Raw genomic sequence first — 20,286 nt, forward strand, 5'->3', positions numbered from 1 at the left:
TCCTTGAGGTAATTCAATTCCCAGGAATTTATCTTACTGCAGGATATGAACTTTTAAAAAATTCTTGCTTGAATTTTATGGCTAAATTGCCTTTTCAGAAGAGTGGAACCACTTTATACTCCCACTAGTACTATATAAGAGTTCTCTTTTCTTAATGTTTTCAAAAACACATGGGCAACTCACGTTGCCAACATGGTAGGAGAGCAATTGTCTGCCTGGATCTAGCCTGCCCTACAGAGAAAAAAAAAGGTGCTTGTTGCCTCTTTCCTCAGAAGAAAGCCTTTCTATGAGCAACAAAGAATCAGTTCATAACCACCAGCTAAAAAGGAATCAAGTGCCAGCCTTATCACAAGCAATTGTTGTGCATCCCCCAGAAGATCAGTAAAAGCTCTAGTATCTTCAATAGCCCGCACTCACAGAGGAAGCATGGGGGGCATTTGCCACGACACATACTGACATGAACTGGATCAGCAGCACTCACAGGTGTCCCTTGTGTGTCCTCCTCACCGTTACCCCCAGTCTAGCCCACGGGAACCTGCTTACGTTTAGAAAGATGAAATCCCAAGCACCGGAATCATCTAAAGTGCAGCCAGTTTACGTGTTCCTCAGAATTAAAAACCTGTGTTGTTTGACACAAACACTAATGGAATCCCAGCCCCATCCGATTCCTACCTGCGCTTTCATTCTAAAGGTGCAATGAAATGTGCGGAGCACTTAGGTGTGTATATAACTGCCCCGTCAGACCGCGTTAAAAAGCCAGGTTTGAGTAAAAAGCCAGGTTCAGCTTCAGAACACTACTTTACTCCTCAACAGAATCCTAAGGTTTTTAAACCGAAATGACAGTGTTAAATTGCACTGTGAAGGAGCACCTGTGGTTTCCTGAATGGCTGCCTGCATGCACATAATGAGAACAGACGGGTGAAGAATTCTCTCTGAGAGTCTGTGATTTAAAACATCTTGCTATTGCAGGTTGCTATGTACCTCTCCCTTTTTGTTAACTGAGATTATCCAAGAAGATGGGTTTATGTCGTGAGGCACTGTGCATTTATGGTGGTGGTGGGGAGGGGGAGGATGCTGCTTAAAAATGCCTTATAATTAAAGGGGGGGGGGACATCTATAATACTTTCAATAAGAAAGATAACGTTAAAATGTTTTCTTAATTCAAAAGACATACCATCAAGAACTGGATAGTATGGCCACTCGGTAATTAGACAACTAAATTGCATGCAATTCAGAGGTAGAAGATGGTTTTGTTTTGTTTTTTGTTTTTACCCTTTTCCTAACAACAGTCCCTTCTAGTTCAAACATTCTCTAGTTGTGTGGGTAATGTCAGAGATTTCTTAATGCAAGGAGATCTGAAAATGCCAGCGGGCAAACACTCCTTGAGGACATGTATCCCAGCTTTGCTGCTGGGAGTGAAGGCGACAGGAACTGGTTTTCGTCTCTCCTGCTGTCCAACCTCAAGTCCACAGCATGTCATAAACACACCACTGTTTTCCACAAATGCCCTTTATTTTTCCTTTGGTTACTTTCCACTGATTATACTAAAGTGAAGTAACCATCCTTCAAGAGTTTATGGGGTTTCTTTTGTGTGTGTTTTTAAACATATTTTATTGACTTTTTTTTACAGAGAGGAAGGGAGAGGGATAGAGAGCTAGGAACATCCATGACAGAGAAATATCGATCAATCACCTCCTGCACACCCCCTACTGGGGATGTGCCCGCAAACAAGGTACATGCCCTTGACTGGAATCAAACCTGGGATCCTTCAGTCCACAGGCCGATGTTCTATCCAATGAGCCAAACCGGCAAGGGCAAGAGTTTATGGTTTTATGAATAAAACCAGTGGAGGAGGCAGTGTGACAAGAACAGGGAGAGATGTGGACCATGGAGGCACTTTTAGCTGCAGGATCAGGAGGAGGGGATGTGCTAGCTCACGGAAAGATATGCAATCACAAAACAGTGTGTATCCGTTTCCTAGAGAAGCCGTAACAGATGACCACAAACTGGGTGGCTTAGAACCAGAAACACTGTCTGGAGTCTGGAGGCTGAAAGCCCAATCACAAGGTGTTGGCAGCACTGGTTCCTTTGGAGGCTGTGAGGGAGCACCTGTTCTGGCTTCCTCCTTGCTCTCAAGTGGCTGAGAGCAGGCCCTGCAGTTCCGGCTTGTAGCTGCCTCACTCTTTTCTCTGCCTCCATCTCCACATGCCCTTCTTCCCTCCGTTTGTCTGTATGTCTGCATCTCTTGTGGACTTCTTACAGAGACACCAGTCAAATGAATTCAGGGTCCACCTTAACCCAGTGGGTCCTCATCTTAGCTGGTTACATCTGCAAAGATCCTATTTCCAAATAGGGACCTATTCTGAGGTTCTGGGCAGACATGAATTTGGGGGAACACTAATCAACTCAGTACACAATGACATGTTCACATTTAAACTTCCTATACAAACTTGAAATTGATAACGGTACATTCACTCGACAGTCTTGCTCACTCCTGTCTCCTGTAACTGTGCCTGGCACATACAGGGCTCTTCATCAGTATCTGCTGAATGATGCACTGATGGGCCTTTCAATGCAGGACCACAGTGCTTTCTTGGAGCTTGGATCTGCTCAATGATGGTGTCTCTCTCTCTCTCTCTCTCTCTCTCTCTCTCTCTCTCTCTCTCTCTCTCTCTCTCTCACACACACACACACACACACACACACACACACACACACACCCATCTACTATCTCCAGACTCATTTTCTCTAACATGTACTGAGAGGGTAAAAGAAAGTAAAGATGCCTTCACAGCAATCCAGTGCAGGACCCCTACTTTTTGTACATCCTTTTAGCATGTTCACCCACACTTAATTCAGTAGCTATTTCTTTTAATACTCTCAACTTGCTTTGGTGATTTTCCAAAGGACTCACCTTAGATTTAGAGAAACCATGTTCCTCCTTCCATATATTGTATAACCAGCTTACTCATAAGTACAAGCTGGAATAAACAAGTTCTGGAATAAGCACAGATGACACTAGATAAGCATACAAATCAAATGATGAAAGCAGAAGAGCCTGTGACTGCAGCTACAAACACTCCAGGCGCCAGGGACTCCGTGGGTCTGACTTACAGGCAATGGGCAGCGCCAGCCATTAAAGCCCAGTGCAAGGTCCAAGGTGCCGGAAGTGCCTGCTGGAGGAAGGGGACAGGGAGTGCAAGGGGACAGCAATCAGGGAATGCTTTGTAAAACGGTGATCTTTGAAGTGGGTTTTGGGAAAAGAAGTAAAAGGCTTCCTTATAGACAAAGATGATAAATATAGCTCTAAATGGTGGAATGAGCAAGAAGAGGTAGAGAGATGGGGACTGACCCATGTGCTTGCAGACCACGTACTTTTCGGCACTGCTACCACCTGCAGTGCACAACGGTGGGGAGTAGGAAATGACAAGAGATGAGGCAGGTCCACTCATCATGTGCTTGGTATTCTAGAACCTCATTGGTTATATAGAAAACACAGAACAGAGAAGGGGCAAGGTGGAAGGAAAGATGGCCAGTTGGGGGAACTGTAGACACGTGGTGGCCCAGTGTGGTGGCTGCAGGCTTGCAGAGCTGTGGATAGAGCCTACTGACAGGCAGACTGCTGACCTGATAGGACCTGGTGACACAGGGATGTGGATGGTAAGGGTCAGGGAGGTGGCTATCTGGGACCTCCCCAGGCACCTGTCTCTCAGCTCTGTGCTCCTGCAGGGCTGCTTCCTTTGCGGGAATACCCTTCCTCCTGCCTGGGTGTCTCCAGGCCCTGGCACTGTGCCTTGCATACTGGGAATCCAAAAACAGTGCAGAAAGGAATGAATAAATATACACTTTGTACCTCAAAAAGGAAAAATGGCCCTAACTGGTTTGGCTCAGTTGGCAGAGCGTGGCCTGCAGACTGAAGGGTCCCAGGTTTGATTCAGGTCAGGGGCATGTACCTTGGTTGCGGGCACGTACCCAGTGGGGAGTGTGTGCAGGAGGCAGCTGATGGATGTTCCTCTCTCATGGATGTTTCTAGCTCTCTATCCCTCTCCCTTTCTCTCTGTTAAAATAAATAAAGAAATAAATAATATTTTTTTATTAAAATGAAAAATGATGCAGCTGAGAAATAAGTAATAATCTACTTTGGGCTAAAGTCAACACTTTTTAGTCAATATCCCAACCAAATGGCTACAGGCTATTTGATTGAGGATTCTGGAAATACTGAAAAAGGATTGACAAATACTACAGTTTTTAACTCATTAATTTACTGAACACCTACCATGTTTCCCCGAAAATAAGACATCCTCCAAAAATAAGATCTAGCGCATGGAAAGATAAGACATCCTCTGAAAATAAGACTTAGCGCAACTTTGGGAGAAAAAAATTAATTTAAGACACTGTCTTATTTTGGGGGAAACAGGGTATTAAGAGCCAGGAACTCTTCTAAGTATTGGAGGGGTGGAGATATGGTTCTGGGGTGAGACCAAAAAACTGACGCTTGTTTACCAAACATTAGGGAGAGGTCTGAGCACCTTTTAAAAATTACTTTTAATGCTATAACTTCCCAGCTATATTGTTATCTTTCTTGTTCCCATATTTTGATGGCAATGCATATCATTAAAAAACAAAAAGAAATTTGTGAACTTGTTTCAGAACAATTGAAAAACTGCTCCATAATCTAGGGGGGAAGGAATGCAGCAAGGAAATAATAGCTCAAGAGAAATCAGTAAAACCCAGAGGCCTGAGACGCCAGCCTGAGACCACACCGCAGCACTGGAAACGTTGATGCAGCGTCTTTGTGTCCGTCCCAGGGCAACTCCCTCTGCCTTCCCGAGCCTCTTCATGATGTGGTGGGTTAGAGGCACATTTGCAAAATTCACAGGAATGAGCTGGGAGTTGTAACCCCCTTATTTCATTGCCTCCTCTCCAATCTCTCATCAAATGAAACGCAGTTCAACCTGCGGGGAGAACTCGGCTTCTCCCAGGGGAATAGAACCAAACTCCTAAGGAAATTCTGTGGATAGATAGCATACAAAGTGCAGCGAGGAATCACTCGGCTTTCGCTCCCGTTCCTCCAGAGCTATGAAAAGTGGTTACTGAACGAACTTCAAAGGGCATACAATTTTCACCGATCCATCCCGTAATATTCCCAGGTGACCTATCAGGAGAAGGGTGGCCCACCAGGTAAAGGCCTGGTGCCAGACATGGATTTTTTACCTGCTGCAAGTCTGATGGATCCGGTGGGGAGTGGCGGGGCAGCCAGGAAGTACCCAAGAAGGTACGGTAGCAGTTATTTATCAACTAGTATGGAAGGATTTTTGTATTAATAACTAGGAGAGATAAACAGCAACCCTGAGTTAAGGGCCTTAGATTAGAGGTCAGCAAACTTTTACTGTAAAGAGCAAGGGAGCAAATATTTCCGGCTCTGTGGGATCTTGTGGTTTCTGTCACAACCATTCACCTCTACCTTCACCATGCAAAAGCAGCCGGAGACAGCATTCTGATGAGTAAGTGCCTGATTGTGTTCCAACATCACTACAAAGGCAGGTGGTGAGCCAGACACTGCCCATGGGCCATTGCACCCGCCCCTGCCTTCCAATGCAGCAGAGCTCACAGTCCTACAGAGCAATGGAGTCTTCCCTCTCAAACTCCTTAGCACTGTCTTGCCCATTGACTCACCCATGATTCCAATGTGCATACTGATCTTTCCAGACCCCAAGAGGCTGGGTCAAGGCGAGCAGTCAGACTTCCCCACCCAAGTTAATATACTCACCCAGAAAAATCCGTAGTGAGGATTCCATAGTGGAAGATGTATATTCTGCTGATGTGGCATATTGTTAGGTATCCCATCGCTACAAAAAAGGAGTATCTGAAACCCAAACCCCACAGGACCAGATTAGTATACATGGCAATAATGCACTCAATCAATTTTCTCTTCTTCCTCTCCCTCACCCTCAACCTTCCCCCACCCCTTTGCAATGTCACAAAGTTCTGTCTGGTCTAGCTACACTCTAGTCCTCCTCTCCCCGCACCCCCTGCTCCGAGCCCTTCATCTTTTCTCACCTGGTCAACTGCAGTCCTCAGCTTTGGCAGCATAATGGGGAATCATTGCAGCCACAGATGTCTGGGCGCCACGCCCAGATATTCAGTTTTAATCAGCACAGTGTGCACATAGCAGGTGTAATTCCAATACGCAGCCAGAGCTGGGAACCTCTCACCTGGAAGGTCTTGACCACAGATTCTCCCCTTCACAAACCATCACATTTACAAGATGGTCTTTGTAAATAAAAACAATCACCATTGCCCACCACTCTCTCCCTGAAATGCTTTGTTCTCTTGGTTTCAAATCTCCTTGTTTTCTTCCCACGACTTTGGCTAATTCTTCCAAGGCACTTGCTCAGCATATCTTCTTCCGTCTACTCCTAAGTTACCATTCCCAATGCTCTGCCCAGAACCCTCTCTGAGACTCCAGGTCCCATCTGCTCCATATCACCAGCCTACAGAACAAACCAGCAATGCACACACATACACACACCTGCCACTTAAAAGGTTCATCGGCCTGTAATAATAAAGATATGTGATAATCTGATTAACTACTGTGGCCCCTGCTAGAGTGAAAGCTCCATGAAGGCAAGGATGACCATATGTGTTTCGTTCACTATAGTCACCATGCACTGGGTGAACAACCAAATAAACATTACTGGTCTTAGAAGTCTCCAAAGGATCTCACTCCCCAGTCACATCCACACTCCTGCACACGGCAGGCAAGGTGCTTCCCACACAAAGCTCTGCCTGGCCTCTGTGGACTCACCGCTGGCCACACTCCACACCCGCCTTATGTTCTAACTACACTGGACATCCTGCATTTTTAGGCCCGATATCTTTCTGAGAGCTCCCTCCTCTGCCCACATTTCCTTTCTCCGTGCTAGAGTTTATCTTGGAGCTCAGCTATGTACTAACATCTATAGTTATAATATTAAAACTTTAAGCATCTGTTTCCCCAACTTGACCTGACATAGGAAGGGTTCCCTTACTGTTAGTCAAACATCGTAAAGTGTTTCAGGAGCCCATCAGAAGCACTCAATCAGAAGGGATAACTTCCAAATGTGTCATAACATGTGGAAGATACCGATTCTGATATTAAATTATAATACACAAATTCACATTAAAATAACTCATGAAGACTAGATCCACCTAAGGGGCAGTAAATGGCAGAGACAAAAGATGTTCATTTGGTAGCAAGAGAGAACCAGACAAGGCCTGTGAAAGAGGTTCACACACTCAAATACACTTCGTAACTTCAACTTCTTTTTACCATTGTTTGCAATCAAAGACCTTACTACACAACAAAGATCTTCCCCTACCCTGGCTTCACCCTTAACCTTTCCAAACCAGAAGATGGTGAAAAAAGCAAATGACTAAGAAAAAAACAGCTCCCTCAAAAGCTGAGGCAGAAGCTGAATGGAGTTTGGCAGTTTTGCCTCCCACACATGTGCCCTTTCTCCAGCCAGTTAGTGGGGCTCAAGGAAGAAGCGCAGAGCAGATTTAAGACAAGATTCTTCCAGAACCTTTTCAAATGCAGCCAGGCCTGCTGCTTCCTCTTTCTCCTCAACGGGAGTTGGACCCATACTTCCTCCTTCCCCCTCACCCTGAGAAAAAAGCAAGTTCAATTCAATTGTTATATTAAGACCCACCCACCAAGGATGGTGCCAAATGCTGTGTCCCAATACAACAGGGCAATGCATTCATGCTCTGGACAAACCTGAAAAATCTAAGGAACCCAGAAGTGGCCTAGGGAGCGTGTGTTCTGGAGACAGACCAATGTGGGTTCATAACCAGAGTTGGCAAAACTAGCCCATGGTGTGAGATGGGGACGTGGCTATTCCAGGAAGAAGGGCTGCGGTAGAACCTGGGAATACATGAAGGTAATATTTCTCTTTCTGACCTGGGAGATGGGTACGTGAATACATTCACTGTGTGAAAATTCAACAAACTGTATACCTCTCTAAGCTTTCATCTCCTCATCTCGGGAACAAAACAAAACAAAAATTGATATCCTATTGAGTTGTCCTAGAAAGAATATAGTTGCAATAGCGATAAATATTAAATACTAGAGACCCGGTGCACAATTCATGCATGGGTGGGGTCCCTTGACCTGGCCCCACCCTTGGCCTGGTCTGTGATTGGGGACTTCTTGCCCAATCCAGCGAGGACGGCAGGAGGATGGCTGTAGGAGCACACTGACCACCAGGGGGCAGCTCCTGCATTGAGCGTCTGCCCCCTGGTGGTCAGTGTGTGTCATAACTACTGGCCAATAGTCCAGTTGTAATGGTTGCTTAGGCTTTTATATAGAAAATAACATATCAAATGATACACTTAACAAGCATTCATATATTTAAAATGATGAAACATAATATATTTAAAAGAGCTTGGCCTGGCACTTGGCACAAAGCAAATACTTTGAAATTGGTAACTGCATCACTGAATTTGCACCAAGGCCCCTGTCCTAGGAGATAGTAACTATATTCTGTTCCAGCTGGTTTACATGAGGTAAATTAACTCCTGTAGTTTCTGCCCAACATAGCGACTTGTGAAGGAAACAGCTGGTACCCCAAGGCCTCTCTGTAAACCCTGAATGACAATGGTCAGTCCAGAAATGGGTTCGTTCCCATTGCAGCAAATGCTAACCTTCCCTCCCTTCCAGCCATATGACAGGACCCCCAAAACCGACTCAGTGATGAGAAGAGAACAATTCACAGAGAATCCTGAAATCCTGGTGCTGAAGAGAACTTAAGTTCAAACCACCACAGATGCCACCTCTGATGGAAGGGAAATCTGGTGCACAGAGAAGTGCATCACTTGTCTGACCTCACACGGCTAGAAAGAGCCAGGTTTCCTGCTCTTTTGGGTCTCCTCTGTTTTCCTGCTTGGATAGGAAACGACTTCATCCACTGGGGACTGCACCACTCCCTGCTTCTGCAGCACTGGCGACCGCACAAGCAAAGAAAGGGGAAAACTTGTCCTGGCATCCTTTCTTTCTGGTCTTGTGACACGGCCTTCTGCTACCACAACATGATTGCCTGTCTGTAAACTGTCAGGCTCGGCCAAGGCCGGAGTGTTCCATCCTTGGCCAGAGACTAACACAGAGATAGAGGCCTGGCCCAGAGTGAGTGTGCATGCAAGCTCTCCACCCTCTGAAAAACAGACCACACCCCAGCGGCATCCTACAAGCACAGGCAGAGCTAACAAATCACAATTTGTAAGGAAATGCGCAAAGAGATGCAACAGCAATTTCATTAATCATTCCACTGTTTCAAAAATCAAGTTTAGTAAAAATCAGCCATTTTTCACCCTTACTTTAAAAAAAAAAAGTAAAGAAAGAAAAAGCATTTTGTCATGATATAAAGCATTCCAAAACCCATTCTTTCCAAATTAGAAATATGGGCTTCCTGGTTCCCTTCAGGTCCAATACTGGGGTGTCAGAAAGACAATGGGAAACAGAGACAGTGGAGAACAGCTACCCAAGCTTCTTAATTGATGGTTTAAGCATGGAGCCTTCAAGGTAGAATGAAATTACTTCAAAATATCATAGTAAAAATACTTCTTCCTTAACAGTTTCCATGTACATCCTTTAAGTATACAAAGTTCTGACATACATGCACACCCAGAAAACCACAGCCAAATTCAAGATAAAGGACCATCACATCCCAAATTCTTCTGCTTCTTTGGATCTCCACCACATTCCCCTGAACCACCCGGCCCCTGGGAATATCTGATCTGATTAGTTTGCCTTTTCGAGAATAGAATTTGTGTGGCTTACTTCACTTGGACATATTTGAGATTCATCCATGTCAGTGAGTGGATCCATCATTCACTCCTTTTTGTTGCTGAGCAGTATTCCATGGCAGGGAACATTTGGATTATTTCCAGTTTGGGGCTATCACAAATAGAGCTGCCTAATTCTGACATACTGTCTTTCACCAAAAACCCAATGTGAACCCCACCTTTTCTGTAAAGCATTTTATGAAGACTCCCAACATTTAAGGCTTCCCACCCCTCCCTGTGATGTCCCAGAGAACAAGTGTGTAACACACATGGGGAAGGTACCCCTTCCCATGGAAATAAATACATTTCAAAGATCATGAGTAACCCCACCTTGCACTGTTTATTCCCAGAGTCTTACCTGTGAATATTGGATACACTTGCAGTGACCAAGATTCCATAGCACATTAACACCAGCACAAACAGATGTGCAGAGTACCTTTAAGACATTGGGGGGGGGGGCAAAAACACTGAATATATTTCATATTAACGTACCTATTGGCTACCAATACTGCTACTCCACCTCCACCCCACCATAAAGCAACTCATCAGTTAATTCATGTTTATGTAAGAAAAATAAATCAAGTATTTTTGTTCTGTGAAATTAAAAACTTTATCTTGAAATGATATTAGGATGTCTTGACACAATCTGCCAGTGTAGCACTAGTGATGTTAGGAATCACGAATGGGATGCTTGTACTTTTTTTTTTTTTTTTTTTTTTTTTTAGAGACAGGAAGGGAGAAGGAGAGAGAAACACTAATGTGAGAGTGAAACATCGATCAGCTGTCTCCCACTGGAGATCGAACGCACAGCCTGGGTATGTGCCCAGATCGGGGAATCGAACAAGCAGCATTTGAGTGCATGGGATGAAAGCCAACCAAGCCACATCAGCCAGGCTTATACTTTTTTCACATACACAAGTCAAGTCTGAAAGAGAGTTCTTTCTTTCTTCAGACTTTCCCCCCCCCCAAAAAAATGTTAAGTACTAGAACCAAAACTGAGCTGGCTTTTACCTGTCTTGTTGGTTGATTCAAAATACTCATCAATCTTTCTCAAATTTTTGTTGAAAGAGGAAGAGCAACATTCTAGAGCCCGGAACAAATTCACAAATCTCCTTCAGTTGTACTTCTAGAAATGTTGCTTCCTAAAGCTTCTTCCACAAGAAGTGCCACTCCCAAGGATTTATCTAGAAAGTCTGATCTACATGCTTTCTTTGTTTAAGAATGACTGCCAGCCCTGGCAAGTGGGCTCAGTTGGTTGAGCAAAGAGGTTGCCAGTTCAATTCCCAGTCAGGGCACATGCCCAGGTTTTGGATTTGGGGTGTGCAGGAGGCATCCCATCATGTTTCTCTCTCACATCAATGTTTCTCTCTCTTTCCCTTTCCTTTCCTATCTCTCTAAAATCAATAAAAACATATTTTTAAATAGAATGACTCCCATTCCTTAAGACCAGCACTAAAACAATTGTTGTGGGTGGTGGGTGGTGGGAAGAGACCCAGCAAATGGACCTCACAATCAGCTGCAGCCTTTACACGAACAAATCTCCTCTTGTGGGTGAAAAACACCACTATCTCCAGCAGTAATCAAGAAAAACACCACTGTCCACAACATTTAGGAATGGTTCTTTGTCTGGAAAATTAAACCTTATAAAAACCCATTTACATGACCCAGGGGAGATCAGTAGAAGTGTAACTTTAGAAAAATTCACCAAATGGACTTTCAATGGGTAGGCAAATTTATTGATTATAGTAAATGTAAACTTCTCAAATTTCCCTATTAAGCAAAATTCATATGTAATATATACTAGTATACACACACACACACACACACACACACACACACACATAGATATAGTTGTAGATATTTCCTTAGAGTCTGGGAAATGCCAAGAAAATTGCCACAAAACATCCGAATGATAAACATTAGAATTCAGGAGGCTCATACTCACCAGCCAAAACAAAAGATAACAAAGTAGATGCCAAAAATGGTGGCAAATGTGTGCCGGGCCACGGGACTGGTTTTACTGGGACTTAAGTAGATGCGAAACCAGAAAGCAGCAAACAAAGCAACGAGCTGGCATGCCACAAAATTCACCTGAAAGAAAAAAAAAAAAAAGAAAAGAAAAAAGAATCAAAATTTTACTGCTCTGACTGTGTGAGAATGTTCTCGACATTTTTCCGATTTCCATGTTGGGTGCATCTCAGACTTGTACTTCTCCCGCAGCAGGGTGTCCGTTTGGAGGAGGAGCCACAAACTGAAGAGAACTGGGCCCTCCTCACTGGTATAAGAAGCAAGCAACCCAATAAAGGCAAGTGAACCTCACAAAGGCATACCTCTTTTTATTGCGCTTCATTTTACTGTGCTTCACAGGTGTTGTATGTTTCACAAACTGAAGGCAAGGCCCTCCACCATCATCCAGCAAAAAGACTATGGCTCGCTTTATTGCCCTCCTTGCTTTATTATGGTGATCTGGAATCGACCTGAAATACCTCCAACGCATACCGGTAGTTTCTCCCAGTTCTTTAAAACTAGCCAAGGCTGCTTTCCCACCCACAATAGGAGACTTGTTCACGTAAAGACAGCAGCTGATTGTGAGGTTGGTTTGCTGGGTCTCTTCCCACCACCCACAAACGCTATCTACATACCCAAAAGGCTAAGCAGCCAGCTGACTGGCTGACCGGCTGGTAGCTATGATGCACACTGACCACCAGGGGGCAGATGCTCAATGCAGGAGGGGAAACCACAGCATGGAAACATGGAACAGACTGATGAATATCAGAGGGAAGGGGAAGGGGGGAGAGCGGGAAGAAATTAACCAAAAATCTTATATTCAGCCCTAACCGGTTTGGCTCAGTAGACAGTGTTGGCCTTCGGACTGAAGGGTCCCAGGTTCAATTCCGGTCAAGGGCATGTATCTTGATTGCAGGCACATCCCCAGTAGGGGGTGTGCTGGAGGCAGTTGATCAATGTTTCTCTCTCATCAATGTTTCCAAATCTTTATCCCTTGCCCTTCCTCTCTGTAAAAAAAAATCAATAAAATATATATAATTTTTTAAATCTTATATTCATACTAGAGATCTGGTGCATGGATTCGTGCACTGGTGGGGTCCCTCGGCTTGACCTGTGAGGATCAGGCCAAAACCAGCTCTCTGGCATCCCCCTAGGAGTCCCAGATTGCAAGAGGATGCAGGCCAAGCCAAGAGGCCTCTAGTCCTAAAATAAAGAATAAGTTCTTTTAGAGATGCAAATGAATCAGAGGTTTCCCTCATCTGATTCCTAAGAAATCAAATGCTTCTTCAAAATAATCAACACCCATTTTATGACTCTTGTTTTTCTCATTTTTAAATTAACACTAAGTAAGCGAGAACATTGCTCAAATTCAAATTAAAGATCCATAAAGAAATAGCCCAGCATTAAATTTTCAGTGTCAATGCTGTCCAATTATGCAACATTGGCATCAAATTTCCTTAGAAAAACCCCAGTGATCTAGCTCTCAAAAATATTTCCATAAAAAAAAAATGCAGTAATTCCCTGACACCTGTAGAAAAGATCAGCTGATTTAACACAAAATCAAAATGCATTAAGTGGTTTATCAGTTAATGAAAAGTGGAAAAACAATTTAATCTTTTCAGAGTATTCAGAAGGAAAATTTCAGTATCAATTTACTTTTAGATGGTACCTAATTGAAATAGATCAAGGATATAAATATCTGAATATACCTTCAACTTTAGCTTCAGGAGTTTTTCATGCTACCAAAAGCTCTAGCTGTAAAATTCATGATGGCTGGGCTCAGAGGTAGCAGACATCACCTCCACCGGAGGTCATTTTGACCTCCCAATAAAAAAAACAAGAGTACTGCCCAGCCAACATGGCTCAGTGCTTTAGCATCAACCTATGAACCCGGAGGTCACAGTTAATTTCCGGCCGGGGCATATGCCAAGGTTGCAGGCTTAATCCCCAGTAAGGGGGGTGCACGAGGCAGCTGATCAATATTTCCCTCTCATCATTGATATTTCTCTCTCCCTCTTCCTTCCTCTCTGAAATCAATAAAAATATTTTTAAAATAAAAAAAATAATACTTTGGACCCATTTCTAATACTTTCAGATAATTTTTTTGCTTTTAAAAATTGGCTATATTGCAAGCATGTCAAACTCATGACCCACAGGCCATATGCAGCCTACAACAAATATTTTTGCATCCCAGGCAATATAACGGTATGTAAGAAACATTTTAACAAGAATTTTGTAACTTAATTTTTACAATATCCTGTTATACATAATTATTAATGAACTATAATGTTCGCTAATGACTGATTACTATAATTGTGTTGCATTAATTTCCTTTATGCAAAAGCTCACCATTTCTCTCCACTAATACTAGCAGCGAATGTTTTAGTAGCTGATTGCCATGTCATTAGTCTTGGACTGACTTGTTTGGTGTGTGCAACAGGAAATACTTCATTTTTGGAGAACAAGAAAAATGGGTTCATTTGTTTTATGCTTAATTTGTGCAGTTAGTGTATATCTCTATCGAAATAAACCTATGTTTCTATGAAAATTGAAGCTTTTGGTTTTTTGCAGCCCACATAAACTTACTTTGTTTATTTGGCCCGTGTTAGCCTTTGAGTTTGACATGCTTGCTGCACTGAGTTTCCCCTCTGTTTTGGAGATCATTCTTCATCAGTCTGTCCAAAAACCTATTTCCCTACTGCTCACCCTTACTTAATACCACAAAAGGCACAGAGGAGTTGAGCTGCGTGGTCCTACCCTGCATAATTTTGGTCATATTTTTTTATATAGCCTAAATGCACAACCAACAACACACACACAGAGAGATACAGACAGAGATAACCACCTTTGCAAGTTTCAAAATATAAAGGACTTGTCAACTGGAAAGTCAAAGTTATGATCACCTGTAGGTCATCAATCACACATCCCTTCATTCTCTCAGAGCCAGATCTAGCAGAATGTAGTTCTAAGGAGACAACTACAGGAAAAGTTGCTCCATTCCTGTTGGTTGGCCAGTAATTACTGAGCATCCTTGAACCTGAGTATAGAGCAGTGGTTTTTAAGAGTATATTCCCCCAATCACCAACAGGAACAGCCACCTGGAAACTTGTCTGTTAGAAAAGCAAATTTTCAGGTCCTACCAAAGACCATCTAAATTAGACATTCACTCACTAACCCCCTGCCAGCCTGGTCACTCCACGCAGCCTGCTGTTCAGTTGTTTGGTCATCCCTCACTAACCCCCCTGAATAGGTCCAGCAATCATAATTGTGATGTATACTCAACTTCAAGAACCATTGGCATAGAGGAGAAAGAAGGCATGTCCCTTCCTTCAGGAGCTTATAATCTAACTGGGGAAAGAACACAAATAACTACAAGTAATTGTACATTAACATTAGTATTGTGTGAACTTTTTATATTACTAGAGGTCCAGTGCACGAAATTTGTGCATAGAGGGAGGGTCCCCTCAGCCCAGCCTGCTCCCTCTCCAATTGGGAATCCTCGGGGGATCGGGCCTAAACCGGCAGTTAGACATCCCTCTCACAATCCTGGATTGCTGGCTCCTAACCACTCACCTGCCTGCCAGCCTAATTACCCCTGTCTCTGCCTGCCAGCCTGATCACTCCTAACTGCCCCCCATGCCAGCCTGATCACCCTGAACTGCCTCTGTCTGCTGGTCTCATCACCCTTAACTGCCCTCCCACCAGCCTGGTCGCCCCCCAATCCCCCCCCCCCCTGCTGACCTGATCACCCCACACAGCCTGCTGTTAAGCCATTTGGTCATCCCTCACTAACCCCCCTGCCAGCCTGGTGACCCCACGCAGCCTGTTCGGTGGTCCATCCAGTTGTTTTGGTCGTGATGGCCCCTGGCTTTGTATATATCTGGATATGTCCCTTAGATCATAAGTAAAAGACAAGATGTTAAGGAGGAATAAGACTCAGAGGGACAATAAGAAAACCTGTTGAAATAGATAAAAATTGAGGGGGTGGGGGACTAAAGACACTTAAAAATACTGCTGCCTGGTTCCTATCCCCAATGCTTCTGATTCAATAAGCCTGGCATCAGGACTTTTCAAAGCATTCCGGTAATTCTAATAAGCAGGCCAGATGCAGACCTCCTCGTTTGGAAGACAGAGCCACCCACGAGCAACTGGGCTTCCCCAGGATGGAGAAAAACACAAAGGTCAGGGGGATTAGACTGTGAAAGCGTTGGGGCTGGGATGAGATGGAACAAATTCAGGAGTAATCGAAGTCTGAAGGCCACCCCTTAGCTAGCGCAGACTGCCTCAGCCTCCTGGCAATCCCCTGCACTGGGTCTGTCATCTGTCAACCTAATCCCAAGGAAGAGAGAGCCTTACCATGGAAACTACCCTTGACCCTGTAACCCTAGGGACTGCAAGGACAGGAAGAATCCCTGGGTCCCTGAAGCAATCTGCCATTTTCCAGTCACCATAATATAATGTGCAGCCAATTGAATGCCTGGTTCTGACACTGAGATGTCAGCTGGGCAGCCTTAGGTGATTAAGGTGATTAGTTGGTTAATCCTACAAATATTTACTGGTTGACTCCATATGCCAGATACTGGGGACAGTGAGCAAGACACTATCATTACCTTCAACTCAAGAAGGGGCAAGTAAAAAGCTCTAAGTATCAATTCTTTTTTTTTTTTTCTTCCCCAAACTATCTTTGGGAGAACTGGTCTCTAATGTCTCCTCTGGCTCCAGGGGTCTCTGATTCTATATCTAACCCCAATCCTTTCCCTTAACTGTTCTTGGTAAATAAACCCAAGACTTCATTATGGATTAAAAGCTTTCCTCTTGCACACAGACACAACTCACTCCCCTACCCTCTGCCTGGAGTGAATCACAAATGGCTAGCTGAACGTTCAAAGGCAAACACAGCACAGCACCACTTAGTTCTAGCTGGAGGGTCCTAGAAGAATTGCTTTTCAGTTAGCAGATGTACACCTTAAAAGGTAAAGGCCAAACCACAATTAGACATCACTTTACACCTAGTAGGATGGCCATTATTTCAAAACAAAATATGAAGGAATTAGAACCCTTGCACACTGCTAGTGGGAATGTAATATTTTTTTGAATTTTTACTGTGGAAAGCAGTAAAAAAATATATATATATAATTATATATGATCTAGCAACTCCACTTCTGGGTCTATACCCAAAAAGATCAAAAGTAGGGTCTTAAAGAAACATTTGTCTACATATGTTCATAGCAGCATTGTTCAAAACACCCAAAAGGTGGAAGCAAACCAAATAGCCATCAAAAGATGAATGGATAAACAAAATGTGATACATACACACAATGAAATATTATTCAGCCTTAAAATTGGTGAAATCCTGACACATGCTACAACATAGATAAACCTTAAAGATACTATACTAAATGAAATAAGCCAGTCACAAAAGGACAAACTATAGGATTCCACTTATATGAGGTGCCAAAAATAGTCAAATTTATAGACTGAAAGAATGGTGGTTTCCAGAGACTGGAGGATAGAAGAACTGTGATTATTATTTAACTAGAGGCCAGGTACATGTAATTCATGCAAGGGCAGTGGGGGAGGTCTCAGCCCGGCCTGCACCCTCTCCAATCCAGGACCTCTCTGGGGTTGTCTAACTGCCGGTGTAGGCCTGATCCCACAGGACATCCCTCTCACAATCTGGGACTGCTGGCTCCTAACCACTCGCCTGCCTGCCTGTCTGACTGCTCCTAACCACTCTGCCTGCCTGCCTGATCACCCTAACCACTCTGCCTGCCTGCCTGCCTGATTGCCCCTAACCGCCTCTGCCTGCTTGTCTGATCCTCTCTAGCCACCTCTACCTACCTGCCTGATGCCCCTAACTGCTCTCCCCTGCCTGATTGCCCCTAACTGTCTCTGCCTCAGCCCCCACCACTGTGGCTTTGTCTGGAAGGACATTCGGAAGATGTCTGGTCTATCTGGTCTAATTAGTATAGATGGGTATGGATTTTCAATTTTGCAAGATGAAAAGAGTTCTGGAGATGGATGGTGGTGATGGTTGCATGACAATGTGAGTGTACTGCATGCTCCTGAACTGTATGCTTCTAAAGTTAAAATGGGAATTTTCATATAATGTATATTTTACCAAAAAAATTTAAAATACAGGATGAAGCATGAAACCAATTTCTTTGTGTTTGTTAGTTCATATCAACACTAGTAGCTGATAGAAACTATGACCATCTCTGTGGCCAAGAGTGACTGGCTGCCATGACAACATTCATACAGAAACAGAATTAGATCTTTGCTACTTTCCTCTCTAAGGGCCAACAAAATTGGAGGCATTATCCTTTGGAAATGCAGCATGAAATGGGTTTGATTTGATGTATGAGATTTGCTTTCAAATAATCTTGAAGGGATGGAGAGAGTAAAATGAGTATAAATCACTATTATTGCCACTATTAGAAAAATGCCCAAAAATGTGTGCAAAAATATTCACCTCAGTATTATTTCTAGTAGCAAAGAGAAGGAATCTGAAAGTTCAACTATTAGTAAAGTCCCTGGTTAACACATGAAATAACTAAGAGTGCATGTTGCATTATAATTCTTTCTAAAAGAATCTGAGAGTATTGGCTATAAGCCATACTTTGAGTGATTCATGAAAATTTATTCCTTGGATGATAAAAAGCTTAATTCTGAAAAAAAAAAATGCTGAGGCATTATTTACAGGGCAAAATGAAGTAAAATCTACCTAAATATGGAACAAGAGAGGAATAGTAATTAATGGTAAACCCATCCTATCCTATATAATAAAGGCTAATATGCAACTGAATGTGCACTGACCACCATGGGACAGACACCTAATGCAGGAGCTGCCACATGGTGGTCAGTGTGCTCCCACAGGGGGAGCACTGCTCAGCCAGAAGCCAGGCTCATGCTGGCGAGTGCAGTGGTGGTGGCGGGAGCTGCCAGTCAGACATCCCCCAAGGGATCCCAGGCTGCGAGAGGGCACAGGCCAGGATCCTCCAAGGGGTCCCAGACTGTGAGAGGGCACAGGCCAGGCTGAGGGACCCCCTCCCAGTTCATGAATTTCATGCATCGGGCCTCTAGTTCAATATAATAGTATTAAAAATGAGTATTATAAAGTACTATATTGCAATAAAACATTTGCTATAATAAAAAATATATAATTTAATGTACATTTACAAATATGTTAAAAAACAATAGCGGCATTTGGGGGGGGGGAAACAAAGATAGTACATAAAATTGAATATGGCTATTTTATCAGGGTGATTAGAATCTAGGCAAATTTTTTGGTAATTTTTTTTATAATCTGTAATTGTAATTCTATGTGGAATTTCCCATACACTCACCACACACCACACATGCATGCACACACAATCAAGGTACTCTATGAAACTCATCAAAATCCATATTTACTCTATCCTCAAGGTTACATTAATTAGCAACTACTATAAATAAAATTTAGGGAGGAATTAGGCATACATGGAAGAAGTCAACTTATAAAAAGTTTCACCTGAAAGAAAAACATATATAATAATAAAAGAGTAATATGGTAATTAGACTGGACGTCTTTCCAGGGCTGCCGCCTCGGCCCTCAGAGCCCCTTGCCCGAATTTCATTCACAGGGCTTCTAAGCTATAATAATAAAAGCATAATGTGCTAATTATACCAGATGACCTTCCGAATGAAGCCGGGGCCATGAGGAAAGCCTGGGTCCCAGGTGTCAGAGGGAAGCTGGTGTCGGCAGCTGGGGAAGGAAGGCCTGCTCTTGCACGAATTTTGTGCATCGGGCCTCTAGTGGTTTTTATAAGCACCAAAATGTCAAGAGTAACAGCGAAAACATATACCATTTATGCTCTTAAATAAACCCTTCACATTTAAAAGGAACTTGTGCAAAGGCTATTTTTCTACTGAGCCACTCCCTCCAAAGCATCAAAGAATGCTGAACTCCCATTTGGGATCCAGTATGTGCTCCACAATTCCAGTATTGTGTGGGCCCTACAGCATAAGGAAACAGCAGAGCACAGCTGTTCTGATCAGACTGTAAACACCAGCAAGATTGACATAACTCAGATTCAGCAAGAGCTCAATTTCCACAGCTCTTGCAAGGTTTCGAAGTAACTGCAAGGAAATAAAACACATGCCTAAGGATTAAGAAGTACAAATTGGTAGTTACTAAATAGTCATGGGGATGTAAAGTACAGCATAGCAAAACAGTCTATCTAATACTGTAACAACTATGAGTGGTGCCAGGTGGGTACTTGAAATAGTGAAAGGATCACTCCGTAAATTATATAATTGTCTAACCACTGTGCTGTACACTTGAAACTAATATAAAATATTGAATTCAACTGTAATGAAAAAAAAATGTTAAAAATAAAGGCCTATTCTACTCCAAAACACAGAACAAACAAGAAAAACCCACATGCCCAAGAGTTTGACTTCTTGTGTCACCAAAGT

The 20,286-nt window shown here is 43.3% G+C and overlaps 1 protein-coding gene across 9 annotated transcripts in view; it reads right to left on the bottom strand.

Moving 5' to 3' along the window:
* MBOAT1 (membrane bound O-acyltransferase domain containing 1) overlaps positions 1–20,286 on the bottom strand; it is a 98,673-nt gene that overhangs the window by 32,887 nt on the left and 45,500 nt on the right. For 3 of the 9 annotated variants that reach the window (XM_045584321.1, XM_045584322.1, XM_045584319.1), the window contains exons 2-3: positions 10,181–10,258; positions 5,771–5,866 (exon numbers count right to left, since the gene is read on the bottom strand). The exons of 1 other annotated variant lie outside the window; for it this stretch is intronic. In XM_045584321.1, the coding sequence (XP_045440277.1) occupies positions 5,771–5,866; positions 10,181–10,258 (174 nt within the window). Of the gene's footprint in view, positions 1–5,770; positions 5,867–10,180; positions 10,259–11,767; positions 11,914–20,286 lie in introns of all 9 variants that reach the window. 5 more of the 9 variants (XM_036446149.2, XM_036446151.2, XM_036446148.1 and 2 more) reach the window with 5 other exon arrangements.

The sequence above is a fragment of the Pipistrellus kuhlii genome, unplaced genomic scaffold (genome assembly GCF_014108245.1).
Source record: "Pipistrellus kuhlii isolate mPipKuh1 unplaced genomic scaffold, mPipKuh1.p scaffold_m20_p_2, whole genome shotgun sequence".
Classification (NCBI taxonomy): Eukaryota; Metazoa; Chordata; class Mammalia; order Chiroptera; family Vespertilionidae; genus Pipistrellus; species Pipistrellus kuhlii.